This window comes from Sciurus vulgaris, assembly GCF_902686455.1.
Source record: "Sciurus vulgaris genome assembly, chromosome: 17".
NCBI classification, from domain to species: Eukaryota; Metazoa; Chordata; class Mammalia; order Rodentia; family Sciuridae; genus Sciurus; species Sciurus vulgaris.
Window position 1 is genome coordinate 51,414,130 of NC_136478.1, and position 22,965 is coordinate 51,437,094.

The 22,965-nt window shown below is 38.3% G+C and overlaps 1 protein-coding gene and 1 long non-coding RNA gene across 4 annotated transcripts in view; one reads left to right on the forward strand and one right to left on the reverse strand.

Moving 5' to 3' along the window:
• The window catches only part of LOC306648339 (cytochrome P450 2A3-like), an 81,128-nt gene that overhangs the window by 4,879 nt on the left and 53,284 nt on the right, over positions 1-22,965 (reverse strand). Inside the window, exons 1-3 of one of the 2 annotated variants that reach the window (XM_079118397.1) lie at positions 1,634-1,850; positions 1,193-1,355; positions 181-330 (exon numbers count right to left, since the gene is read on the reverse strand). In XM_079118397.1, coding sequence (XP_078974523.1) covers positions 181-330; positions 1,193-1,355; positions 1,634-1,813 — 493 coding nt within the window. In that variant the 5' untranslated portion in view covers positions 1,814-1,850. Of the gene's footprint in view, positions 1-180; positions 331-1,192; positions 1,356-1,633; positions 1,851-22,965 lie in introns of those variants that run through there. The other variant, XM_079118398.1, reaches the window with a different exon arrangement.
• Positions 3,768-13,940, forward strand: LOC306648363. 2 transcript variants are annotated; one of them, XR_013760362.1, is made up of 5 exons: positions 3,768-3,831; positions 4,069-4,202; positions 4,879-5,095; positions 9,467-9,622; positions 13,823-13,940. It is a non-coding gene; the product is annotated as an uncharacterized lncRNA (long non-coding RNA). The 2 variants fall into 2 exon arrangements; XR_013760363.1 differs by having other exon boundaries at positions 9,517-9,622.

Below are 22,965 nucleotides of genomic sequence, written 5' to 3' on the forward strand. Positions count from 1 at the left end.
GATTGGGAGCGTCAGTTGGATGATGAAATGCCAATCTGAGAATTCAGGGAGTGTGCGGCAGTGATGCACTAACTCCCACATGAGATTTTAGGAGTGTGAGCACAGGCCTTTTTCTCCAAGCTCATCACCATTCCAAAACACAACCCACAGGTTCCCAATCTCTCTCTGCCCCCTGCTCACCATTTGTGCTCCGCAGGGCCTCGATGAGGAAGCCTGCCTCCATCTGGATGCGCTCCTCAATACTCCGCTTTCCCACACCAAAGTCTCGCAGTGTGGTGATGGAGAAGCGCCTCAGTAGCTTCCCACGCTCCCCATTGCCAAATGCCACACCTGGGGAAATAAACAGAGGGAGGATAGAGGATGGAATGGCCATGACCAACCCCTGAGGAGGCTCCTGAGAGGAAGGTGGTGAGACAAAGTTGAATACACAGCAAGTGTGGGACTCATAAGACTTACAAACTCAGAGCAGTGTCAGACACCTCCAGAAAGAGGAGGCTGAGTTGGAAGAAGACATTCTGAAGAAGATAGACATGGGGAGGGAAGACACATATGTCCTGAGAAAGAGAGATACAGAGACAGTCCAATGGAGGGAAGGATGGAGGGAGATAAGGGGATAGGGCCAGAGGAAGGGGAAGTGAGAGAGTCATGACCTGGAAGTGAATATAAGGCTGCACTGCAGAAGAGAGAAAAATAGGAGGAAAAAAATTGAGAGTGTCAGGAGAGAGGAATGATTGCTGCATGGATATGGAGACTGGGGACTTTGAGAAGGACATCATGTGAGATTCTGAAGAAGGAGAAGAAATAAAGAGAGATGGTTAGAAAAAGAATCATGGGGAAGCTGAGGATGATAAAAAGATCAGATAATATTTGAGGAGCAGGATTCCAATGGGGAATGTCACAAGGTTCTAAGGATGGATCAATGCAGGGAAAGAAGTCATTGAGGGAGTAAGGGAGAGCCAGAGATAGAGACCGATGTCAGGGAGACAGGGATACAGAGAGGGACAGAGAAATTGGGACCCGCAAGGTTTAGAACAGCTCACAGTCCAACACAGGAGAGGCAATGATGGATAAGGATGCAAAGAGATGACCAGCAAAAGGCTTTCCATAGCCTTGAGGGACTGGTGAGTAAAGGGGGAGACTAAGGTAATGGAGGCCACCAAGTATACCTTCCCCCAGATGCTGTCCCACTTACCATAGCCTTTAAAGAGGCAGTCAAAGGTGGCCTGCTGGCCTCGCCCACTGAACTCCTCAGCCTGATCCACCAGCGCCTCCTTTACTGCATGGTATCCACACAACACCACAACCCGGCGAGTCCCCAAGTAGATGGTGAACACAGGGCCGTAGTGCTTGCTCAGCTGATGAGGGTGAATGGGAGTGGTTAGAAGAGTCATTACCAGACTTGGCCCAGGACCCAGAAATCAGAGTCTGGGATGCATTTCTCCCAAGTTCTTACAGTCTAGAGCCTGAAATCCTAAGATCTAGTCTTTCCTGGCTAGGAACTATCTGTTGAATCTTTAAATAACCCCTGTTCAAAGACTGACTCATCATGGTCAATCCTCTGACAAAAAGCCCAAGCAAAACTGGGAAGGTCCCTTGCCCATGTCATTCCACCCATCTCCCTGGCTGGCGGCACCTTCATGAGGCAGTTGTACATCTGGTTCTTGTCCAGTTGCAGGTAATTCCCAATGAAGGGCAGTGGGGTAGGTCCTGGAGGCAGCTTCCCCTTGAGACACCTTTGCTGCCAGAAAAACTTCAACACCATTGTGCTCAGGCAGGTCAGCAAAGCTATCAGAAGCATCTCTGAGGCCAGCATGGTGGCAGTGAGGATAATAGACAGGTGGTGATGCCTGGGATGGTTTGCCTTTATACTCGCAGAGATAGAAGGGTGGCCTTTGCACTTGTTTATATAATTGCTTCATTTTAGTTCCTAATCATATCCCCAACATGCATCCTGTCTGTGTTGCAACATCCATGACCTGGAAGGAGGAGGGGGTTATCTGGGAAAACTCACAGGCAGTGGGGTTCCAGGCTGAATTTGTAGCACTTGAAGAGGAGGTAACTGAAGTGTGTGAATTTATGAATGTGAGAGATCTGCTAAAGACATTGGCATATTTACGTGGTTGAGTACCTGAGCTTTGTATGTGGATTCCAGATTGAGAAAGGGCCTCACTGATATGAATTTTAGAGGATATAATTCAAAGTCTTGAATTTCTCTGGAATGAGACAGAATGTGTGGCTGTGGATTTTGGGTCTTTCAGTGAGGAGGGACATAGCTTCAGGGACTCAGGAATGGAGGTTCTAGGGTTATGGATTTGAGAATATTGGGGTGAGAGAGACCTAGAGCTGTGGATAGAGAGATCCTGAAAGGGATTGTATGTGGAAAGCCTGGCAGGAAACTTTAGTGAGCACCTGAGCCCAGGTAGTGACCTGCTGGCTTTGTTCCTGTACTCTCTTGATGCCCAGTCTCTTCATGGGACCCTCAAGGTGAGGCCAGGATGGGCAGAATTGAGGTCCTCAATTTCCAACCCATGTGTTGCTGGGAAAGGAGTAGAAGATCAGAGTTGCATATCAGTGGAACTTTGTATAGAACTATAGAAGAGTAACTCAGAGTCACAGTTACAGAGGGGCTCTTGCCAGACCTTGAGAAATAGTAATAACCACCAAGAATATGGTGGGAAACCCTTGATGTTCCATGGATTCTAACTTATGAAGAGCCCCACTGGATTTCTACCCAGATCATTATGGAAGCTCATTGGGTTTATTGAACAATTTCTTTAATGCTATTGTTATTATGAATGTTTCCTCTTTTTATATGAGTGTATTGAGGACAGAGCTGAGAGGGTGACAGGGCCCACATCCATGAGAAGCCCTTAGGCCAATGGCCTTACACTTGTCTGTCCTACCCTGCCTTCTGTTTCCCCTTTCTTGTCATTGGTTTCCCACCAGTGGAAAGGGAGTACTTGGGCAGAAAAGGTAGCACCCAAGGTTGTGTTGAGTGTCCTTTAGGGATGGTTCCTAATTTTTCATGGACTGTTATTAGCAGGTCCTGTAGGCAGAGAGGTTTAGGTAAACTTCAGTGTGGTGAAGAGAGGTAGATTCTAGGATGCTGAGGGTATGAACAGAGAAAGGATGAGTGGCCCTACTGTCCTGCCCTCATTGGAATTCTGGTTTAAAAGTAAGGACAGGTATCCTTTGTTGACATTTTGTTCTCGTGGAAGACTAAGTCTGTGTACATGAGTTTTTCTGATCTTTGTGATGATGGACTGGTTCGTTATCAACCTCACTGAGGTCATAAGGAATGGAGTTGGGATTTCAATGTTTTCCCCTTCTCCCTTCATTGCCTGGTTTAGCCCACCCTGGTGGCCCCATGGGGACCAAATTTAACAGCAAGTGCATTTTGATATTGGCACCATCACTGAATATGGGGATTATACTAGCAGTTCTGATATCTGTATCAGGTAGGCCCATGGAGGGAAGGCATCAGGGTGGCAGTAGATTTCCTCTTCATATTTTTGGAAAAGAAGCTGTTACTGAAGTTATTATCACATGCACCCTTAGTGCCAAGATGGTTATGAGGCTAGGTTCAGGTGGCCATTGAGATTGTATTCAGGGAGATGTCAGATGGCACACTGTGGCTTTGAGGTTGGTACCAGCATGTGCTGATATAGGCTGACATTAGGTAGAATGTGAGAGTGGTCATTTGAGGACTTGAGATTGGCCTCAGTCTCACCCTGGGATTTGCCCTAGGTTGACACTTGACAGTGCCTGATGGATGGACCTTCCAGGTTATGAGCTGCCTGGGAGCCTCTAACTCTGAACAAGTGGCAGTGGGTGAGTTCAGGCACTTCCGGTACTATCATCTTGCACAAAGTATTCTTGGCTCCTGGCCTCTGAAACCTTCGGGGAGGAACAAGGGTCAGAGAAAACAGCTGAGAGAGGAGTTTGTTGAACTTGGAGGTGGAAAATGTGGGGAAGAATATTAACCCAAGCTTGGCAGGTATCAAGCCACACAATGCCAATCATTAACCTGCACTTGGGTTCTGTTCCTTTTTCTTCTTGCATGGAAAGGAGGAGGATGTTTGGACAAATTGATTCTCCATGAAAGTGGCATTAGGAAAGGACCTGGCTTCAGACAGTCTCCAATAAACCATCCACAAGTGGATGCATAGGCTGAGAATGGGAGAAGTACTTGGGATGCAAAGGTGATGTGTGTTTGTCCTTGTTGATTTCTCTGAAACATGGAGTGAGGCATCAGTGTCTGTTGTCTCATGAAGAGACACATATCTGTTGGCAGTGTTTTGGGACAAGCTTCTTGAATGAGCTATTTGCGAACCCAGGAATAGTCCTTCCTTTTGCTAGGCCTCAGTTTCCTATTCTGCATAGATGGATCTTGTTTTGGTTGTATGGTTAAAAATAAGGTTCTGAGAAAGTCTAAAGTTATCTTTTGGATACTAATCTTATGCCTTCTTTGTTTTGTTACCTTGAAAAGGTGACTGCATTGTCTGAAACTTAGGTGGTCAGTGAGAGTTCCTACTTTCTGTATTTTGGTTCATGAATTTCCAACTGCCTGTTAGCATTTAGTAAATGATCCTTCACTTCATGAAAAACAGACCAAATAATCTTAGCTTAAACAATACTGTGATTGTAAATTTTCAGTGCTTTTTTAAAATTTGGCTGACATTATTCTGTTTTCATAGTCTTCCACAAAGTATCATGGGCAGTTGATTGACACCAGTATTTCAGATGAAAGGTCTGTACTATACCTTCTAGAATCTTCTAGAAAAGAAGGCATTTGTGAAAGGGGCTTAGAATGCAAGTTTTCTGGGTCTCTCCACTGTATAGTGTGTTCTCTTTTTGTCTTTTTTTATCTGTGATTAGATTATCTGTCCCCAAACAAGAAAACCTAGCAGAGTAATGTACCCAGTGTGCTTCCAAGAGCAATGACTCAGGAGGACCTTCCTCCTCCAGCATCCTCCTGGGTCATGTTGCAAGAGGGTAGACACCTGAAATGACCTGGGGCAATAGCAGCAAAACATACCTTCTTCTCAACTGCACATGGAACATTCTCCAGTTTAGGCACATGCTAAGTCACCAAGTAAGGATCAGAAAATTAAAAAAGTATCAACATAATAAAATGAAAATTTTATGACCACAAAAGAGTGAAGGTAGAAATCAATAACAGAAGGGAAAGAGTAAAATTCACAAAAAGGTGGAAATTAAAATACTCAAAATTTAAACTGTACATTTTAAAATGCTCTTGATTTTATCCCACCAAGTCCTAAGTTTCAATTCTAGATAGATCATGGGTTAAATTTCCCTTAGTGATGAAAGAAATTATACATATTTAGGGACTATCTCATGATGTTTTGGTATATGCACACATTGTGAAATGAGTCAATCATGGAAAGTAAACTATGGGTGGAAGAATAAATCACAGGCAGTGTACAAAATACTGAAAGAATGACAACAAAAACAATATGTAAAACTATTAGATGCAACAAAGTTATGTAAGTGGACAGAGGGAAACTTATAGAATAGCTACATTAATTTGGAAGAAAAATTAAACAGCTCTTTAAAAATGAAATTAATCAATTTTACACAATGAAATATTATTCAGCCATAAAGAAGAATAATATTATGGCATTTGCAAATAAATGGATGAAATTGGATAATATCATAATAAGTGAAATAAGCCAATCCCAAAAAACCAAAGGCCAAATGTTTTCCCTGATAAGTGGAGAATGATATATAATTGGGGTGGGGGGTGTGGGGAGTGAGAGAAGAATGGAGGAACTTTGGATTATGTAGAAGGAAATGAGAGGGAGGGGGGTATGAAAAATGGTGGAATGAGACAGACATCATTACCCTACGTACATGTATGATTACACGAGTGGTATGAATCTACATTGTGTACAACCATGGAAATGAAATGATGTACCCCATTTGTGTACAATGAATCAAAATATAGTCTATAAAAATTAAAAAATAAATAACAATTTTTTATAATGACAAACTATTGAGCATATTTATGTGATGTAATTGGATGTTCTAAAATCTGTCAAATCAATATTTTACCTTTATATTTTTTATTTCCACATTTTTTATTGGTGCATTGTAGTTGTGCATACTGATGGGATTTGTTGTTACCTAGTCATACATACACACAATACATAATATAACAATATCACTTGACCACTCCCCAGCACTTCCCCCATCCCCCTTCCCACCCTTTGGTCTCTTTCCTCTACTGATCTCCTTTGATTTTCTTGAGATTCACCCCTCCCTACCTTTTCCCTCTCTGGCTTCTGAATATGAGAGAAAACACAGGACTCTTAACTTCTGAGTTTGACTTTTCCCCCTTAATGTGCTAGTCTGTAGTTCCATCCATTTTCCTGTAAATGATTAACTTTTCATCTTAAAAAACTAGAAAAACAAGAGGAAACCAAAGCTAAGGCAAGCAGAAGGAAATAGTAAAGAGCAGAAACTAATGAAATAGAGCATAGAAAACCAACAGTCAGCCTTAATGAAGTCAAAATTTGATTACTTGAAAATATTAACAAAATTGTGTATTGTTTGCATGGGGTGCTAAGTGTTGAAAAAGAGAGAAGATGCAAATAATTAAAATTAGAAGTTGGACATTAATATTAACATCACTGAAATAATGAGTATGTGAAGATACTCTGAAAAATTGTATGCCCAGATATTTGATAGCATAGATGAAGTGGACGTTTCTAGAAACCTTAACAACTGACTCAAGATGAAAGAGAAAATTTGACCAGATGAATAACAAGTAAAGAAGCCAAAGCATTATTAAAAATAAGAATACAATCTGCCTAGAAAGAAAATACAGGACCTGATGGCTTCAATAGTGAATGCTCCCAAATATTCAAAGAATCATTAGCAACAGTAATTCTCAAACTCCTCCAAAAATGGAAGATTGTACTTTCTGCCTCTTTGTATGAGTCTGGGACAACCCACATACTCAATCCACAGAGAGCCATCTACAGAATATTTTATCCATTGACAACTGAATTCACTTTCTTCTCAGCAATATATGGAGCCTTCTCCAAAATAGATATTTAGGACATGCAACTGGTCTCATCAAATACAAGAAAGTCAAGATAATTCCTTGCATCTTGTCAAATCATAATGGAATGATTAGAAATCAATAGTAAGATAAAAAGAGAAATCATTTTAAAATATTTTTACTTGTAGATGGCAGAAGACCTTTATTTGTTTGTTTATTTATGTGGTGTGAGGATGGAACCCAGTGCCTCACATGTGCTAGGCAAGCACTCTGCCACTAAGCTATAACCCCAGCTCAAGAGAAACCATATTAACAAATTCAGATGGAATATTATTTGAACAAGGAATGGTCATAGAAGAAAATATTCTTAGAGACAAACTAACAGAAATACATCAAAATCTCTGGGAGAGTATGAAGGTAGTTGTAGGGGAAGGTGTATAGCATTGTATACCTACATAAAAACAGAGAACGATTTCAAATAAATAATCTAATGTTACATGTTAAGGCCCTAAAAAAGCAAGAAAAAACTAATTTCAGTACTGGAACAAGAAAAGGGTTAAGAATAGTGTCAAACTCAATGAAATTAAGAAAAAAATATGTAGGGTCAATGTAACAAAGAGTTGGTTCTTTGAAAAGATAAATGAGATTGAAAAACCCTTAGCCAAACTAACCAAATGAAAGAGAAGACCCAATCTAACAAAATTAGAGATGTGAAAGAAGAATCACCACACATGGTGCTGAAATCAGAGGATATTTAGGAATGATTTTGAAGGTTTGTATTTCAATAAATTGGAAAATGTGGAAGATATTGACATATTACCCATTTAATCCAGGCACATTGAACCAAGAGGACATAAAAAGTCTAGACCCGTTCACGAAACTCTTGTTTATATTGTAGACAATATTGAACACACCATTTCTGTTTAATGTGACAAGACAAATGTCTTGATAGGAGCTGTTTTGTTTAAGGCTGTGTATTGTTTGCATGGGGTGCTGTTAATATTGATTCCCCCTTAAAGGTGAGGTATTGAAAATATGTAGAGACACTATAAGCCTATAGGGTAGAAACTATAATACCTTGGATCTGCACTGCTAGAGGGGAAGACACACAAACAATATGAAAAAAACAAGGGAGTAAAGTTGCCCCAAACAAACGAAGATGCTATATTTATAGAATCCATTAACAACATTGTAGAAGAAATGTCAGAGAAGGAGTTCAGAATGTACATAATTAAAATGATCTGGCCATACTTCCAAAGGTGCTATACAGATTTAATGCAATTCCAATTAAAATCTCAATGATGTTCTTCATAGAAATAGAGAAAGCAATGATGAAATTCATCTGAAGAATAAAAGACCTAGAATAGTCAAAGCAATCTTGAGCAGGAAGAGTGATGCAGGGGACATCACAATACCAGACCTTAAACTCTACTATGGAGCAATAGTAACAAAAAAGCATGGTATTGGCACCAAAATAGACAGGTAGACCAATGGTACAGAATAGGAGACACAGAGACAAACCCACATAAATACACTTACCTCTTATTAGACAAAGGTGCCAAAAACATACAATGGGAAAAGATAACCTCTTCAAGAAATAGTGCTGGGAAAACTGAAAATCCTTATGTAGTAAAATGAAATTAAATTTCTATCTCTCACCCTGCACAAAACTCAACTCAAAATGGATCAAAGACCTAGGAATCAGACCTGAGACCCTGCGTCAAACAAGAAAAAGTAGGCCCAAATTTTCATCATGTTGGCTTAGGACCAGACTTCCTTAACAAGACTCCAAGAGTGCAAGAAATAAAAGCAGGAATCAATAAATGGGATGGATACAAACTAAAAAGCTTTTCCTCAGCAAAGGAAGCAATAAATAATGTGAAAAAAGAACCTACAGAGTGGGACAATATCTTTCCCACATGCACTTTGTAGAGCGCTAAGCTCCAAAATTTATAAAGAACACAAAAACTTTACACCCAAAATACAAAGAACCCAATCAATAAATGGGCTAAGGAACTGGGCAGACACTTCACAGAAGAAGATATACAGGAGACCAGCAAATATATGAAAAAAGTGCTCATCATCTCTAGTAATTTGAGAAATGCAAATAAAAACCACTCTAAGATTTCATCTAACTCCAATTAGAATGGCTATTATCAAGAACACAAACAATTATTGGCATCAGTTGTTGCCAGTATTATGCCCCTGCAACAACATTTTACAACCCAGATTGTCGGCCTGAGAACGATCTCATCAGTCATTGATCTGTTATTATTAGCTTGTGAAATTCGACTACTTAATAGCTCCACCACCATTCTCTCTCTCTCCCTTGCTCTCTCCTGCATGTTCTCCCCCCCCCTCTCTCTCTCCCTCTCTCTCCCTCTCTCTCTCTCTCTCACCCTGCAGGGAGACACTCTGTCCGTTTAGTAAAATCTCCAGGTGTTTTCATTGGTGCCGTGACTCAGATGGGCTCTTCTCTTGCCACTTAGGTGAGTGGAATCCCATCTGGCACCCCAGACCCACCCCCCCAGATGCTGGTCTCACCTTCCATTCACCTGGATACTGTCCTCCACATCCAGACACCGGCCTCATTTGGTAAGTGGCTTCTCCCCTGGCTTTTGGTTACCTGGGAAGTGACTGTTTAGCATCCAGCACTCTGAAGGTGCTCTGCAGGTTGGGGGAACCCCCAGCCATGGTTCTTGCAATTATGGCTGAATCCCTATACTGACTGCTGAGGGAGAGCTTTGGGCTGATGGGGGACTCTTTCCTGAGAGGTGGGAAAGCTCCAGACTGACAGGGATTCATTCCTAAGAGGACATTCTCCTGCAAGACCTACTCCAGTCCTGGGTTCTCTATGTGACATTTTTGTGTCTATGAGAGCTCCGATGCCAGGCACCCAGGTTCCCCTACAGGCTTAGCCTTGATGCTTATCTAGTGGTATTGATGACTCCCTAGATAACTCGTTCTTTGCTTGGGTGATTCCCTGGGGACGGAGGGACGCCTCACCTCTATATTCACCAATTCCGGTCTTGAAATGGGCAGCTTGCTCTCAATCCCCACCCATAACCGCTGGGTTGCCTCTTAGTTAATTTAAGAGTCCCTCCATCTCACCCCAGACCTCAAACCAAAAGGCACTTTAGATCCCAATGTTTTTAGGGATCTTTTTAATTTCTGAGAGTGTTCAGGGAAATGGAAAGAGATTTCCCTACATTATCTTTGCTCTTCCTGCAAATCCGAACTTTCTTTCTCTCTTCTTCTCCCTCTCTTTCTCTGCCTTTCTCTTTCTTGCACTCTCATACTATTTTACTAAAATAATTAATGGCCATTATCATTTTTTCTTCTAGGACTCTTGTTTTGTTTTTCTTAAATGCTATATATTTTGAGTTCACAATTTTGATCCTACATATGTAGGTTAATGATTTTTTGATCAGTTTTATTTTTATTCAACTCTAGAGTTATTTTTGAACATCTGTTACATTGCAATGGAGATTCACCTATAAAAGGCTACAAGGCCTTTGCTTTTGTGTTATGTGTATATCATGTTGTTTAATGTTGTGTTGTTTATGTATACACATGATAACAAAATTGATATAAATAATGAGCACTCATAAAATTAAAATTTTAAAAATGGATCCATATTCCCTTAATTCACATGATTTAAAAGGTTCAGTTTAAGTTGGGTAAACAAATGAAAGTAAAATGTCTTTGAAATTACTTACCCGACAAGTCTCTAGGTGGTCAAATTAACAGTGTTGATGTTTATAAAATGTCTAATATCAATTGTTTTTATGACTTCTCTTCAGCAGTAAAGAGATGTCAGATACTGTTCAATACACTTGTCTGATATCTTGGTTTTTAAATTAGATTTGTCATGTATGGGATTACTCAAATATGTATGTTAGAGACATCTGATTAATTTACAAAGTTAAAATGCTAACTGCTTAAAAAATTGCTTTGTGTCATCACTAAAAATAATGTTACTAAGACTTAAGTCCTAACAGGTATAGTTCTATATACAAAGGGATCCAAAATTTCAACTATGTTTCAATCAGTGTACTGTACATAATAAAATATTTCATCTTAATTTGTCTAAATTCAGAAATTTTATAAGTCTTATTTCAGAATATGAACAAAAATATAAAGGGTTCTAGGAACAAAAATATATTTAGTAGAAGGGGAAAAATGTTTTTCTTTAGTGTCAAGCACCTAGCAAGAAAAGAGCATGTTCCTGTAAAGCCTTAAGGCTTTCCTGGCTCTCCCCTGAGAATCCAAACAGATACATTGTGCACAAGTTCATCAAGAATTTAAAGCTAAGCTAACATTAGTATGTTGCTTCAAACATGAGGTCAAACTTAATTCTCTTTCTGTCTTTAAAATGTAAACCATGTAGAAGTTACCCTTTTCTCTAATTATAGAAAATATTTTTTTTCCCCAGAATTTAGCTCTTCTGTGAAATCATTACACATTCACTCAAAGACAGTTACTTTAGATTAGGCGGAAGGGAGAAGAAAATGTTTCTGGGTAGGAAAGACTTTTTGTAATGAAACCTGGGATGGGATCCACAGTCATTGCCTGCTGGCTCTCCCCTCAGAGGGACTGGAGCTGCCTTGACTGTGCCCCCTCCTCCCTGGCCAATATCCACCATAGGGTGTTTCTGCCTCTTGCCATTGCTGACCTCCTTGCCCACCACAGAATTTGACTCTGGACAACCTTCCCTTTACTGGTGGTGAGCTCTTCTACAGTGGCCCTGAACTCTCCCTCTCTCTCCCTGCAAAAACCCCAGCACTGGGCCAGTTTCTCCCTTGGCTTCAGCTGCAGACCTGTCAGGGACAGTGATAACCCTCACTGATGGTCTGCTCTTATGTGGGAAATCAGAGATGTTGTGGGAATGCCCCTTCCTCTCCTATTTCCCTTCTTCAGGCTCCTGAGAACTCTTAGCCATGGGCTCTGCCCAATCAAAAATTCTCTGCCACTCCCACCCCCTCGGCTGTCTTCTAAAAAACATTCAGCCTCTCTACTTGACTCCAGATCTCAAATCTTGCAGGCTTATTTTCTATTGCAACACAATCTGACTCCAATATAAGTTAGATTCCTCTTGGATACAACTTTTCTGTCACTGCAGCAGTGAGCAGGTGGAGATTTCTGGTGTTCAAACCTTCTCTTTGCTCTTGTCCCTCTTTTTGTCAATAAGAATAGTATTGGGGATTTATTTATGCCATTTAATGTTCTATAACAGGACCTGTTAGAGCCTAATTTATTTAAAGGTTAATATCCTGAAATGTGAAAGCATTTTGCCACTTTACCACACAAAAGGAAAGTTAAAAGGTCTCTCAGTCATTCCTTGATTTATGTCTTGGATGTATTGTCATTGTGTTAACTAACATTCACATAGACTCAGAAAACAATATATGTAAACTTCTTAAAATGACATTTAAGAAAGAGGCAAAGATCAACTTTAGAACTAGAACACTTTACCTAAGATTTGTAAAGAGCCCTGCCTTACCTGAGATTGAGATAAGGATCTGCCTCCCACCCTGCTGCATGTTGAAATGGCTCCAAAATAAGCCAGACTTCAGCTTATTTAAAGTTATATTCAAAAGATTGTTTTTTGTTGTAAAATTACTGTGATCTCAAGCAGGGGATATAATGCACAGCTCAGTCAAAATTCTGGATATTTATTACACAAACTAAGTGTTTTACTGTTGTTAATTTCATTTTGTATTTTCCTTGTAAACTCTATAATTGTTGCCTGATTAATGTTTTTCAGAAGTACTACTTCAAGAACAAATGCCCTAAATTAATCACCTATAGGACAGATAAGATAATATAGGCCCCAATTAAATAAAAAAGGGAGTAAATAACTGTAAAGTCATAAACATTAAAGTTAAAGCCCAGTACTCTTATTTTATGACTCATGAGACTGGCTTGTTGAATGTTTAAGATCAAACTTAGAGATTGATTCTAAAATACAGGGGACAAGGAAACCAGCATTTGGCTCTTGCTCTCTGAGTCAGCCTGAACCCAGGGAATGGGAGAGCTTCTCTAAGGAGCTTTGCAATTTTGGGCCACACGACCTCCCAATCAGGGAGATTGATGAGATCACTAGAGGATGAGAAGCTGATCAGTGCACCTGCTGCAGAGGAGGGTCATTGAAAAAGGGAGACATTCCTGATACTTCCAAAGGAAACCACCTCATCAAGGAGACCCTACCTAGTGAATGGCACTAAAGGTGCCAAGAAGCTGCTCTGAAGTTCTCCACAAGTGATTCCTGTGGGAACTCAGCTGACCCTTAAGTAGATAGGAACAAGGTCAGTTTGACCAGCTTGGTCTTGAACACCTAGCAAAAACAGTTATAACCAAAATACAGCCATAACTGGGTTTAAAAGGAAAGACAATAGTTCCTTTATTGGAACTTAAGACCTACACTAGTATTAGCCCCAAGAATAAGTAAGATTGGAGACTACAAAAGAGATTCTTAGGCAGGAGTGCTTGATAACTATCAAGGGAAACTGCCAGAGTGAGAAATTTTTGGTCCTTTTAAGGTCTATAGATCTTCCCAAACAGAACCATGCCTGCTAGGTTGCCTACAGAAATTCCTACAAGATCAGATACACAAGCTCCTGAGCTGGCAGAAACACACAAGTTCACCAACCAATAGGTCAATTGACTGCTTCTCCTTCAAGACTACCAGCCGCCCCTGACACCCAAAGCCGAGACCTGCGATTCACTATTGACACCACCATCTCCCAAAACTGTGTTCCCACCTAAAGCCCTCCCTAATCCTCTTTTTTACAGGAATGAGACTCTTTGCCCCTAACCAGCAGGAAAAAGTTACAGAAGAAAGACCATCATCCCACCCTGGTATCTAAAAAAATAAAAAGGCATCAGCTGCTGCCAATATTCTGCCCCTCCCCACACCATTTTACAACGCAGTTTGACAGTCTGCAAATATCCTAGCCAACTCTTGGTCCACTCATCAGTCTGTGAACATTCTCGGCAGTCATTGGTCCAGATTGTCAGCCTGTGAAATTTGACTACTTAATAGTTCCACCACCGTTCTCTCTCTCCCCCTCACTCTCATTCTTGCATGTGCTCTCTTACTCTCTATCTCTCTCTCATTTTCTCTCTCTCTCTTCTCCTCACTTTCTCCCCACCCTCACCCTGCAGGGAGACACTCTGTCTGTCTGCTTAATAAAATCTATTGCATGAGTTCCTGCATCTGGAGTGGTTTCTGGGTGCTTTCAAGCAATAAAAGTGTTGGTGTGAATGTGGGGAAAAGGCACACTCATACATTGCTGGTGGAGTTGCAAATTGGTGCAGCCACTCTGGAAAGCAGTATGGAGATTTCTTAGAAGATTTTGAATGGAACCACCATTTGACCCAATTATTCCACTACTTGGTTTATACCCAAAGGACTTAAAATCAATAACACAGCCACAATAGCTCAATTCACAGTAGCTAAATTGTGGAACCAACCTAGATGCCCTTCAACAGATGAATGGATAAAGAAACTGTGGTATATATACACAATGGAATATTACTCAGTCTTAATGAAGAATGAAATTATGACATTTGTAGGTAAATGGATGGAGTTGGAGAATATCATGCTAAGTGAAATAAGCCAATTCCCAAAAAACAAAGGTCAAATGTTTTCTCTGATAAGTGGATGATCATACATAATGGGGGGGGTAAGAGAAGAATGGAGGAACTTTGGATTGTGTAGAGGGAAATGGAGCAGGAGAGGGAGGGGGAAGGAAGGATAGTGGACTGATACAGACATCATTACTCTATGTACATATATGATTACACAAATGGTGTGAATTCAAATTGTGTACAACCATAAAAATGAAAAGTTATACCCCATTTGTGTACAATGAATCAAAATGCAGTTTGTAAAAAATAAAAAACAAGATCTGCAAAGAAAAGGATGATATAAGAGAGCAAACAAGGCAACAAAAGATCTCTTCAATAAGGAGATAAGAAAGCAAATGCAGGAAGCAAAGGATCATTTCAATAAGAGATAGAGATTCTGAAAACAAAAAACAAAAAACAAAAACAAACAGAAATCCTTAAAATGAAGGAAATGATAAACCAAATTAAAACTCAATAGAAAGCATCACCAACAGACTAGATCACTTGGAAGACAGAACTTCAGGCAACGAAGACAAAATATACAAACTTGAAAATAAAGTTGACCATACAGTGAAGATGGCAAGAAAACATAAACAGAATTTCAAAGAATCATGGGATAACATGAAAACACCAAATTTAAGAATTATCAATATAGACAAAAGCACAGAGATATGAACCAAAGAAATGAACAATCTATTCAATGAGATGATATTGGAAAATTTCCTGAACCTGAAGAATGAAATAGAAAATCAAATACAAGAGGCTTATAGGACACCAAGTGTACAAAATCATAACAGATCCACACCAAAGCACAATATAATGAAAATGCCTAGAATGCAGGATAAGGATAGAATTTTAAAGACAACAAGAGAAAAGTATCAGATTCCATATAGGGGAAAACCAATTTGGATCTCAGCAGATTTCTCAACCCAGACCCTCAAAGCTAGGGGGTCCTGGAACAACATAGACCAAGCTCTGAAAGAAAATGGATGCCAACCAAGAATCTTATATCCAGCAAAATTAAGCTTCATATTTGATGATGAAATAAAAACCTTCCATGATAAACAAAAGTTAAAAGAATTTACAAATAGAAACCCTGTACTACAGAATATCCTCAGCGAAATGTTCCATGAGGAGGAAATGAAACACAACAATGAAAGTCAGCAAAGGGAGGAACTACACTAAAGGAAAAGCCAATCAAAGGAGAAATCAAGTCAAATTAAAAACCAAAAATAGACCAAAATGACTGGGACTACAAATCATGTCTCAATAATAATCCTAAATATTAATGGCCTAAACTCATAAATCAAAAGACATAGACTGGCAGATTGGATTAAAAAGAAGACCCAACAATATGCTGCCTTCAAGAGACTCAGCTCATAGGAAGACGTCCATTGACTAAAGGTGAAAGGATGGGAAAAAACATATCATGCACATGGACTCAGTAAAAAAGGAGGGGTTTCCATCCTCATGTCAGATAAAGTGGACTTCAAGCCAAAGTTAGTCAGAAGAGATAAAGAAGGACATTTCATACAAAAACTAAACAAAGAAACTATAGAACTAAATAATACAATTAACAATTAAGACTTAACAGACATATATAAAATATTTCATCCATCGATGAGGAAATACACTTTCTTCTCAGCAGCACATAGATCCTTCTCTAAAATAGACCATATGATATGCCACAAAAAATTCTTAGCAAATACAAAAAAATTAGAGATACTACCTTGTTTTTATCAGATCATAATGAAATGAAATTAGAAATCAACCATAAAATAAAAATAGAAGCTATTCCAACACCTGGAGATTAGATTAGATGCTATTGAGTGAACAATGGATAGCAGAAGACATCACGGAGGAGATAAAAAATTTTTAGAGGTAAAGAGAATAATGATACAACATATCAAAATCTATGGGACATTATGAAAACAATGCTAAGAGGAAAATTCATTGCATGGAGTGCATTCAATAAAAGAATGAAAGGTTAACAAATAAATAAACTATCATTACCTCAAAACTCTAGAAAAAGAACAGATTAACACCAAAAGCAATAGAAGACAGGAAATAATTAAAATCAGAGCGGAACTCAATGAAACTGAAGCAATAGAAACAATTGAAAAACTTGACAAAATGAAACATCAATTCTTTGAAATAAATAAATAAAACTGATAAACCCTTAGCCATGCTAACAAAAAGGAGAGAGAAAACTCAAATTACTAAAATTTGTGATGAAAAAGGAAATATCACAACAGACACCACTGAAATACAGAAAATAATTAGAAACTATTATGAAAATTTATACACCAATAAAATAGAAAATCTCAAAGACATTGACAAATTTCTAGAGATATATGACCTACCTAAACTAAATCAGGAGGACATACGCAATATCAAGCAATGAAATAGAAGAAGCCATCAAAAGCCTACCAACCAAGAAAAGCCCAGGACCAGACCCATGACAGCATGGCAGAAGAAATGACAGAAAAGGAGTTCAGAATGTACATAATTAAAATGATCAGGGAAGCAAAAGATGAGCTGAAAGAGCAAATGCAGGCACTGAATGATGAGATGAAAGAGCAAATGCAGGCATCGAATGATCTCACCAATCGACAGTTAAAAGAGCAAATACAGGAAGCAAAAGATCATTTCAATAAAGAGTTAGAGATATTGAAAAAAAACCAAACAGAAATCCTTGAAATGAAGGAAACAATAAACCAAATTAAGAACTCCATAGAAAGCATATCCAATAGGATAGAACACCTGGGTGACAGAACCTCAGACATTGAAGACAAAATATTTAACCTTGAAAACAAAGTTGAACAAACAGAGAAGATGGTAAGAAATCATGAACAGAATCTACAAGAACTGTGGGATATCATGAAAAGGCCAAATTTAAGAATTATTGGGATTGAGGAAGGCTTAGAGAAACAAACCAAAGGAATGAACATTCTATTCAACGAAATAATATCAGAAAATTTCCCAAATCTGAAGAATGAAATGGAAAATCAAGTTCAAGAGGCTTATAGGACTCCAAATACACAAAATTACAACAGACCCACCACCAAGGCACATTATAATGAAAATACCTAACATACAAAATAAAGACAGAATTTTAAAGGCTGTGAGAGAAAAGAACCAAATTACATTCAGGGGGAAAGCAATACAGATATCAGCAGATTTTTCAATCCAGACCCTAAAAGCTAGAAGGGCCTGGAACAACATTTACCAAGCCCTGAAAGAAAATGGATGCCAACCAAGAATCTTATACCCAGCAAAACTTACCTTCAAATTTGACGATGAAATTAAATCCTTCCATGACAAACAAAAGCTAAAAGAATTTACAAAAAGAAAGTCAGCATTACAGAACATTCTCAGCAAAATATTCCATGAGGAAGAGATGAAAAACAAAGAAGCAAATCAGCAAAGGGAGGAATTATCCTAAAGGAATTGTCAAGTAAAGGAGGAACCAAGTCGTGTCAAATAAATAAATAAATAAATAAATAAATAAATAAATAAATAATAAATAAATAAATAAATAAATAAAATTTAAAAAATGAACCAAATGACTGGGAAACCAAATCATATCTCAATAATAACCCTGAATGTTAATGACCTGAATTCATCAATCAAAAGACACAGACTGGCAGATTGGATTAAAAAGAAAGATCCAACAATATGTTGCCTGCAAGAGACTCACCTCATAGAAAAAGATACTCATAGACTAAAGGTGAAAGGATGGGGAAAAACATACCATGCACATGGACTCAGCAAAAAAGCTGGAGTATCCATCCTCATTTCCGATAATGTGGACTTCAGGCCAAAGTTAGTCCGAAGGGATAAAGAAGGACATTACATACTGCTTAAGGGAAGCATAAATCAGCAAGATATAACAATCATAAACATCTATGCCCCAAACAGTGGCTCATTCACGTATGTCAAACAAATCCTTCTCAATTTCAGAAACCAAATAGACCATAACACAATAATACTAGGTGATTTTAGCACACCTCTCTCACCACTGGACAGATCTTCCAAACAAAAATTGAACAAAGAAACCATAGATCTCAATAACACAATCAATAATTTAGACTTAACGGACATTTATAGAATATACCATCAAACCAAGATCGAATACACTTTCTTCTCAGCAGCACATGGATCCTTCTCTAAAATAGACCATATATTATGCCACAAAGCTAATGTTAGCAAATACAAGAAGATAGAGACACTACCTTGTATTCTATCAGATCATAATGGATTGAAGTTAGAAATAAATGAGAGTAACAAACAGAAACTATTCCAACACCTGGAGATTAAACAATATGCTATTATATGATGAATGGATAACAGAAGATATTAGGAAGGAAATTAAAAAATTCTTAGAGGTAAATGAGAACAAAGAAACATCATATCAAAATCTCTGGTCAACTATGAAAGCAGTCCTTAGAGGAAAATTTATTTTATGGAGCGCATTCAATAAAAGAAATAAAACTCAACAAATAAATGACCTAACACTACAGCTCAAAGCCCTAGAAAAAGAAGAACAGACCAGCAGCAAAAGTAATAGAAGACAGGAAATAGTTAAACTCAGGCTGAAATCAACGAAATTGAAACAAAAGAAACAATACAAAAAATTGACAAAATAAATAGTTGGTTCTTTGAAAACATAAACAAAATTGATAAACCTTTAGCCACACTAACAAAGAGAAGATGAGTGAAAACCCAAATCACTAAATGATTCAATTTAGTGATTCACAATCACTAAATGAATGAACAAGGAAATATCACAACAGACAGGATTGAAATACAAAACATAATTAGAAGCTATTTTGAAAATCTATACTCCAACAAAATAGAAAATTTTGAAGACCTCAACAGGTTTCTAAAGACATATGAATTGCCTAAACTGAACGAGGAGGACATACACAATTTAAATAGACCAATTTTAAGTAATGAAATAGAACGGTCATCAAAAGCCTACCAACAAAGAAAAGTCCGGGACCAGATGGGTTCTCAGTCGAGTTCTACAAAACCTTTAAAGAAGAGCTCATTACAATACTTCTCAAAGTATTCCATAAAATAGAAGAGGAGGGAACCCTCCCAAACACATTCTATGAAGCCAATGTCACACTGATACCTAAACCAGACAGAGACACATTGAGGAAAGAAAATTCAGACCAATATCCTTAATGAACATCAACGCAAAAATCCTCAACAAAATTTTAGCAAATCGCATACAAAAACACATTAAAAAGATGGTGCACCATGATCAAGTAGGTTTCGTCCCAGGGATGCAAGGTTGGTTCAACATCAGGAAATCAATAAATGTCATTCACCATATCAATAGACTTAAAGTCAAGAATCACATGATTATTTCAATAGATGCACAAAAAGCATTTGATAAAATACAGCACCCCTTCATGCTCAAAACACTAGATAAAATAGGGATAGTGGGAACATTCCTTAACATTGTAAAGGCCATTTATGCTAAGCCCATGGCTAATATCATTCTAAATGGTGAAAAACTGAAAGCATTCCCCCTAAAAACTGGAACAAGACAGGTATGCCCTCTTTCACCACTTCTATTCAATATCGTCCTTGAAACTCTAGCCAGAACAATTAGACAGACCAAAGAAATTAAAGGGATATGAATAGGAAAAGAAGAACTCAAACTATCCCTATTTGCTGATGATATGATTATATACTTAGAGGAACCAGGAAATTCCACCAGAAAACTCTTAGAACTCATAAGTGAATTCAGTAAAGTAGCAGGATATAAGATCAATGCATATAAATCTAATGCATTTTTATACATAAGTGATGAATCTTTGGAAAGAACAATCAGGAAAACTACCCCATTCACAATAGCATCAAAAAAAAAATACTTGGAAATCAATCTCACAAAAGAGGTGAAAGACCTTTACAATGAGAACTACAGTACACTAAAGAAAGAAATTAAAGAAAACCTTAGAAGATGGAAAGATCTCCCATGTTCTTGGATAGGCAGAATTAATATTGTCAAAATGGCCATACTACCAAAAGTGCTATACAGATTCAATGCAATTCCAATTAAAATCCCAATGATGTACCTCACAGAAATAGAGCAAGCAATTATGAAATTCATCTGGAAGAATAAAAAACCCAGAATAGCTAAAGCAATCCTTAGCAGGAAGAGTGAAACAGGGGGTACCGCAATACCAGATCTTCAACTCTACTACAAAGCAATAGTAACAAAAACAGCATGGTATTGGTACCAAAATAGAAAGGTAGATCAATGGTACAGAATAGAGGACATGGACACAAACCCAAATAAATACAATTTTCTCATAGTAGACAAAGGGGCCAAAAATATGCAATGGAGAAAAGGTAGCCTCTTCAACAAATGGTACTGGGAGAATTGGAAATCCATATGCAACAGAATGAAACTAAACCAATATCTCTCACCATGCACGAAACTAAACTCAAAATGGATTAAGGACCTTGGAATCAGACCAGAGACCCTGCAAATTATAGAAGAAAACGTGGGTCCAGATCTTCGACATGTCAGCTTAATACCAGACTTCCTCAACAGGACTCCCATAGCACAAGAAATAAAAGCAAGAATCAATAACTGGGATAGATTCAAACTAAAAAGCTTTCTCTCAGCAAAGGAAACTATCAGCAATGTGAAGAAGAGCCTACGGTTTCAACTTCTTGGGCATCTATTGTGCTGGTGTGGGTTAATTTGGTTGTTAGCATAAGTGAGATAAGAGTGGGAGAATATCTTTGCCAATCATACTTCAGATAGAGCACTAATCTCCAGAATCTACAAAGACCTCAAAAAACTCTACACCAAGAAGGCAAATAATCCAGTCGACAAATGGGCTAAGGAAATGAACAGACACTTCACAGAAGATGTAGAAGCAATCAACAATCATATGTAAAAATGTTCAACATCTCTAGTAATAAGAGAAATGCAAATCAAAACCACCCTAAGATTCCATCTCACCCCAATTAGAATGGCGATTATCAAGAATACGAGCAACAACAGGTGTTGGCGCGGATGTGGGGAGAAAGGTACACTCATACATTGCTGGTGGGGTTGCAAATTAGTGCAGCCAATCTGGAAAGCAGTGTGGAGATTCCTTAGAAAACTTGGAATGGAACCACCATTTGACCCAGCTATCCCACTCCTTGGCCTATACCCAAAGGACTTAAAATCAGCATACTACAGAGATATAGCCACATCAATGTTCATAGCTGCTGAATTCACCATAGCCAGATTGTGGAACCAACCTAGATGTCCTTCAATTGATGAATGGATAAAGAAACTGTGGTATATATATATACAGTGGTATATTACTCAGCCATAAAGAATGATAAAATTATGGCATTTGCAGGCAAATGGATGAAATTGGAGAATATCATGCTAAGTGAGAGAAGCCAATCTCAAAAAACCAAAGGTCGAATGATATCGTTAATGAGTGGATGATGACATATAATGGGGAGAAGGAGGGGTTAGTGTTAGGGTTAGAGTTAGGGTTAGGGAGGGGGGCAAGAATGGAGGAAGGAAGGACTGTATAGAGGGAAAAGAGGGGTGGGAGGGGTGGGGGAAGGGAAGAAATAACAGAATGAATCAAACAATATTACCCTTACTAAATTTATGATTACACAAATGGTATGCCTTTACGCCATGTACAAACAGAGAAACAACATGTATCCCATTTGTTTACAATAAAAAAAAGAAAAAAAAAACCAAAAAGCAAATACAAAGCTACAAAAAGCAAATACAAAGCTTATATTGGCCTTGGTTCCTGAATGACTATATGGAACATATTGCCCCACCATACCTGCTGACCTGTATTGGATATATACCATGAACAATGAATACACCTTTGCTGAAAGATTTGTGTCTCTTTGTTCTGCAGTGTAACCTCACCTGTCCTAATACAGCCCAAGAGGAAAATAATGATGCTGCATATTTTATAAAATTTGTAAATGCTTTTGAGGATATTTTCTTATCCTAACTTTGATTATTGTGTGGCTTTACTCTTTTAGTAAGGAATGATCTAAAGTTTAAAAGCCACCTGAGGCAGGTATGGGGTACAGGCATGTGGTCTCAACTACTCAGGAATCTGAGGCAGGAGGATTGCTTGAACCCATGAGTTTGAGACAAGCCTGGGCAACACAGTGAATCCCTATCTCTAAATAAAGAAATCATTAAGTCTAAAAAAAAAAAAAAAAAGATACATCAAGGAAAGACAACTTCAGACCAATATCCCTGATGAACATACTTTTCAATAAAATTCTGGCAAATCACATAC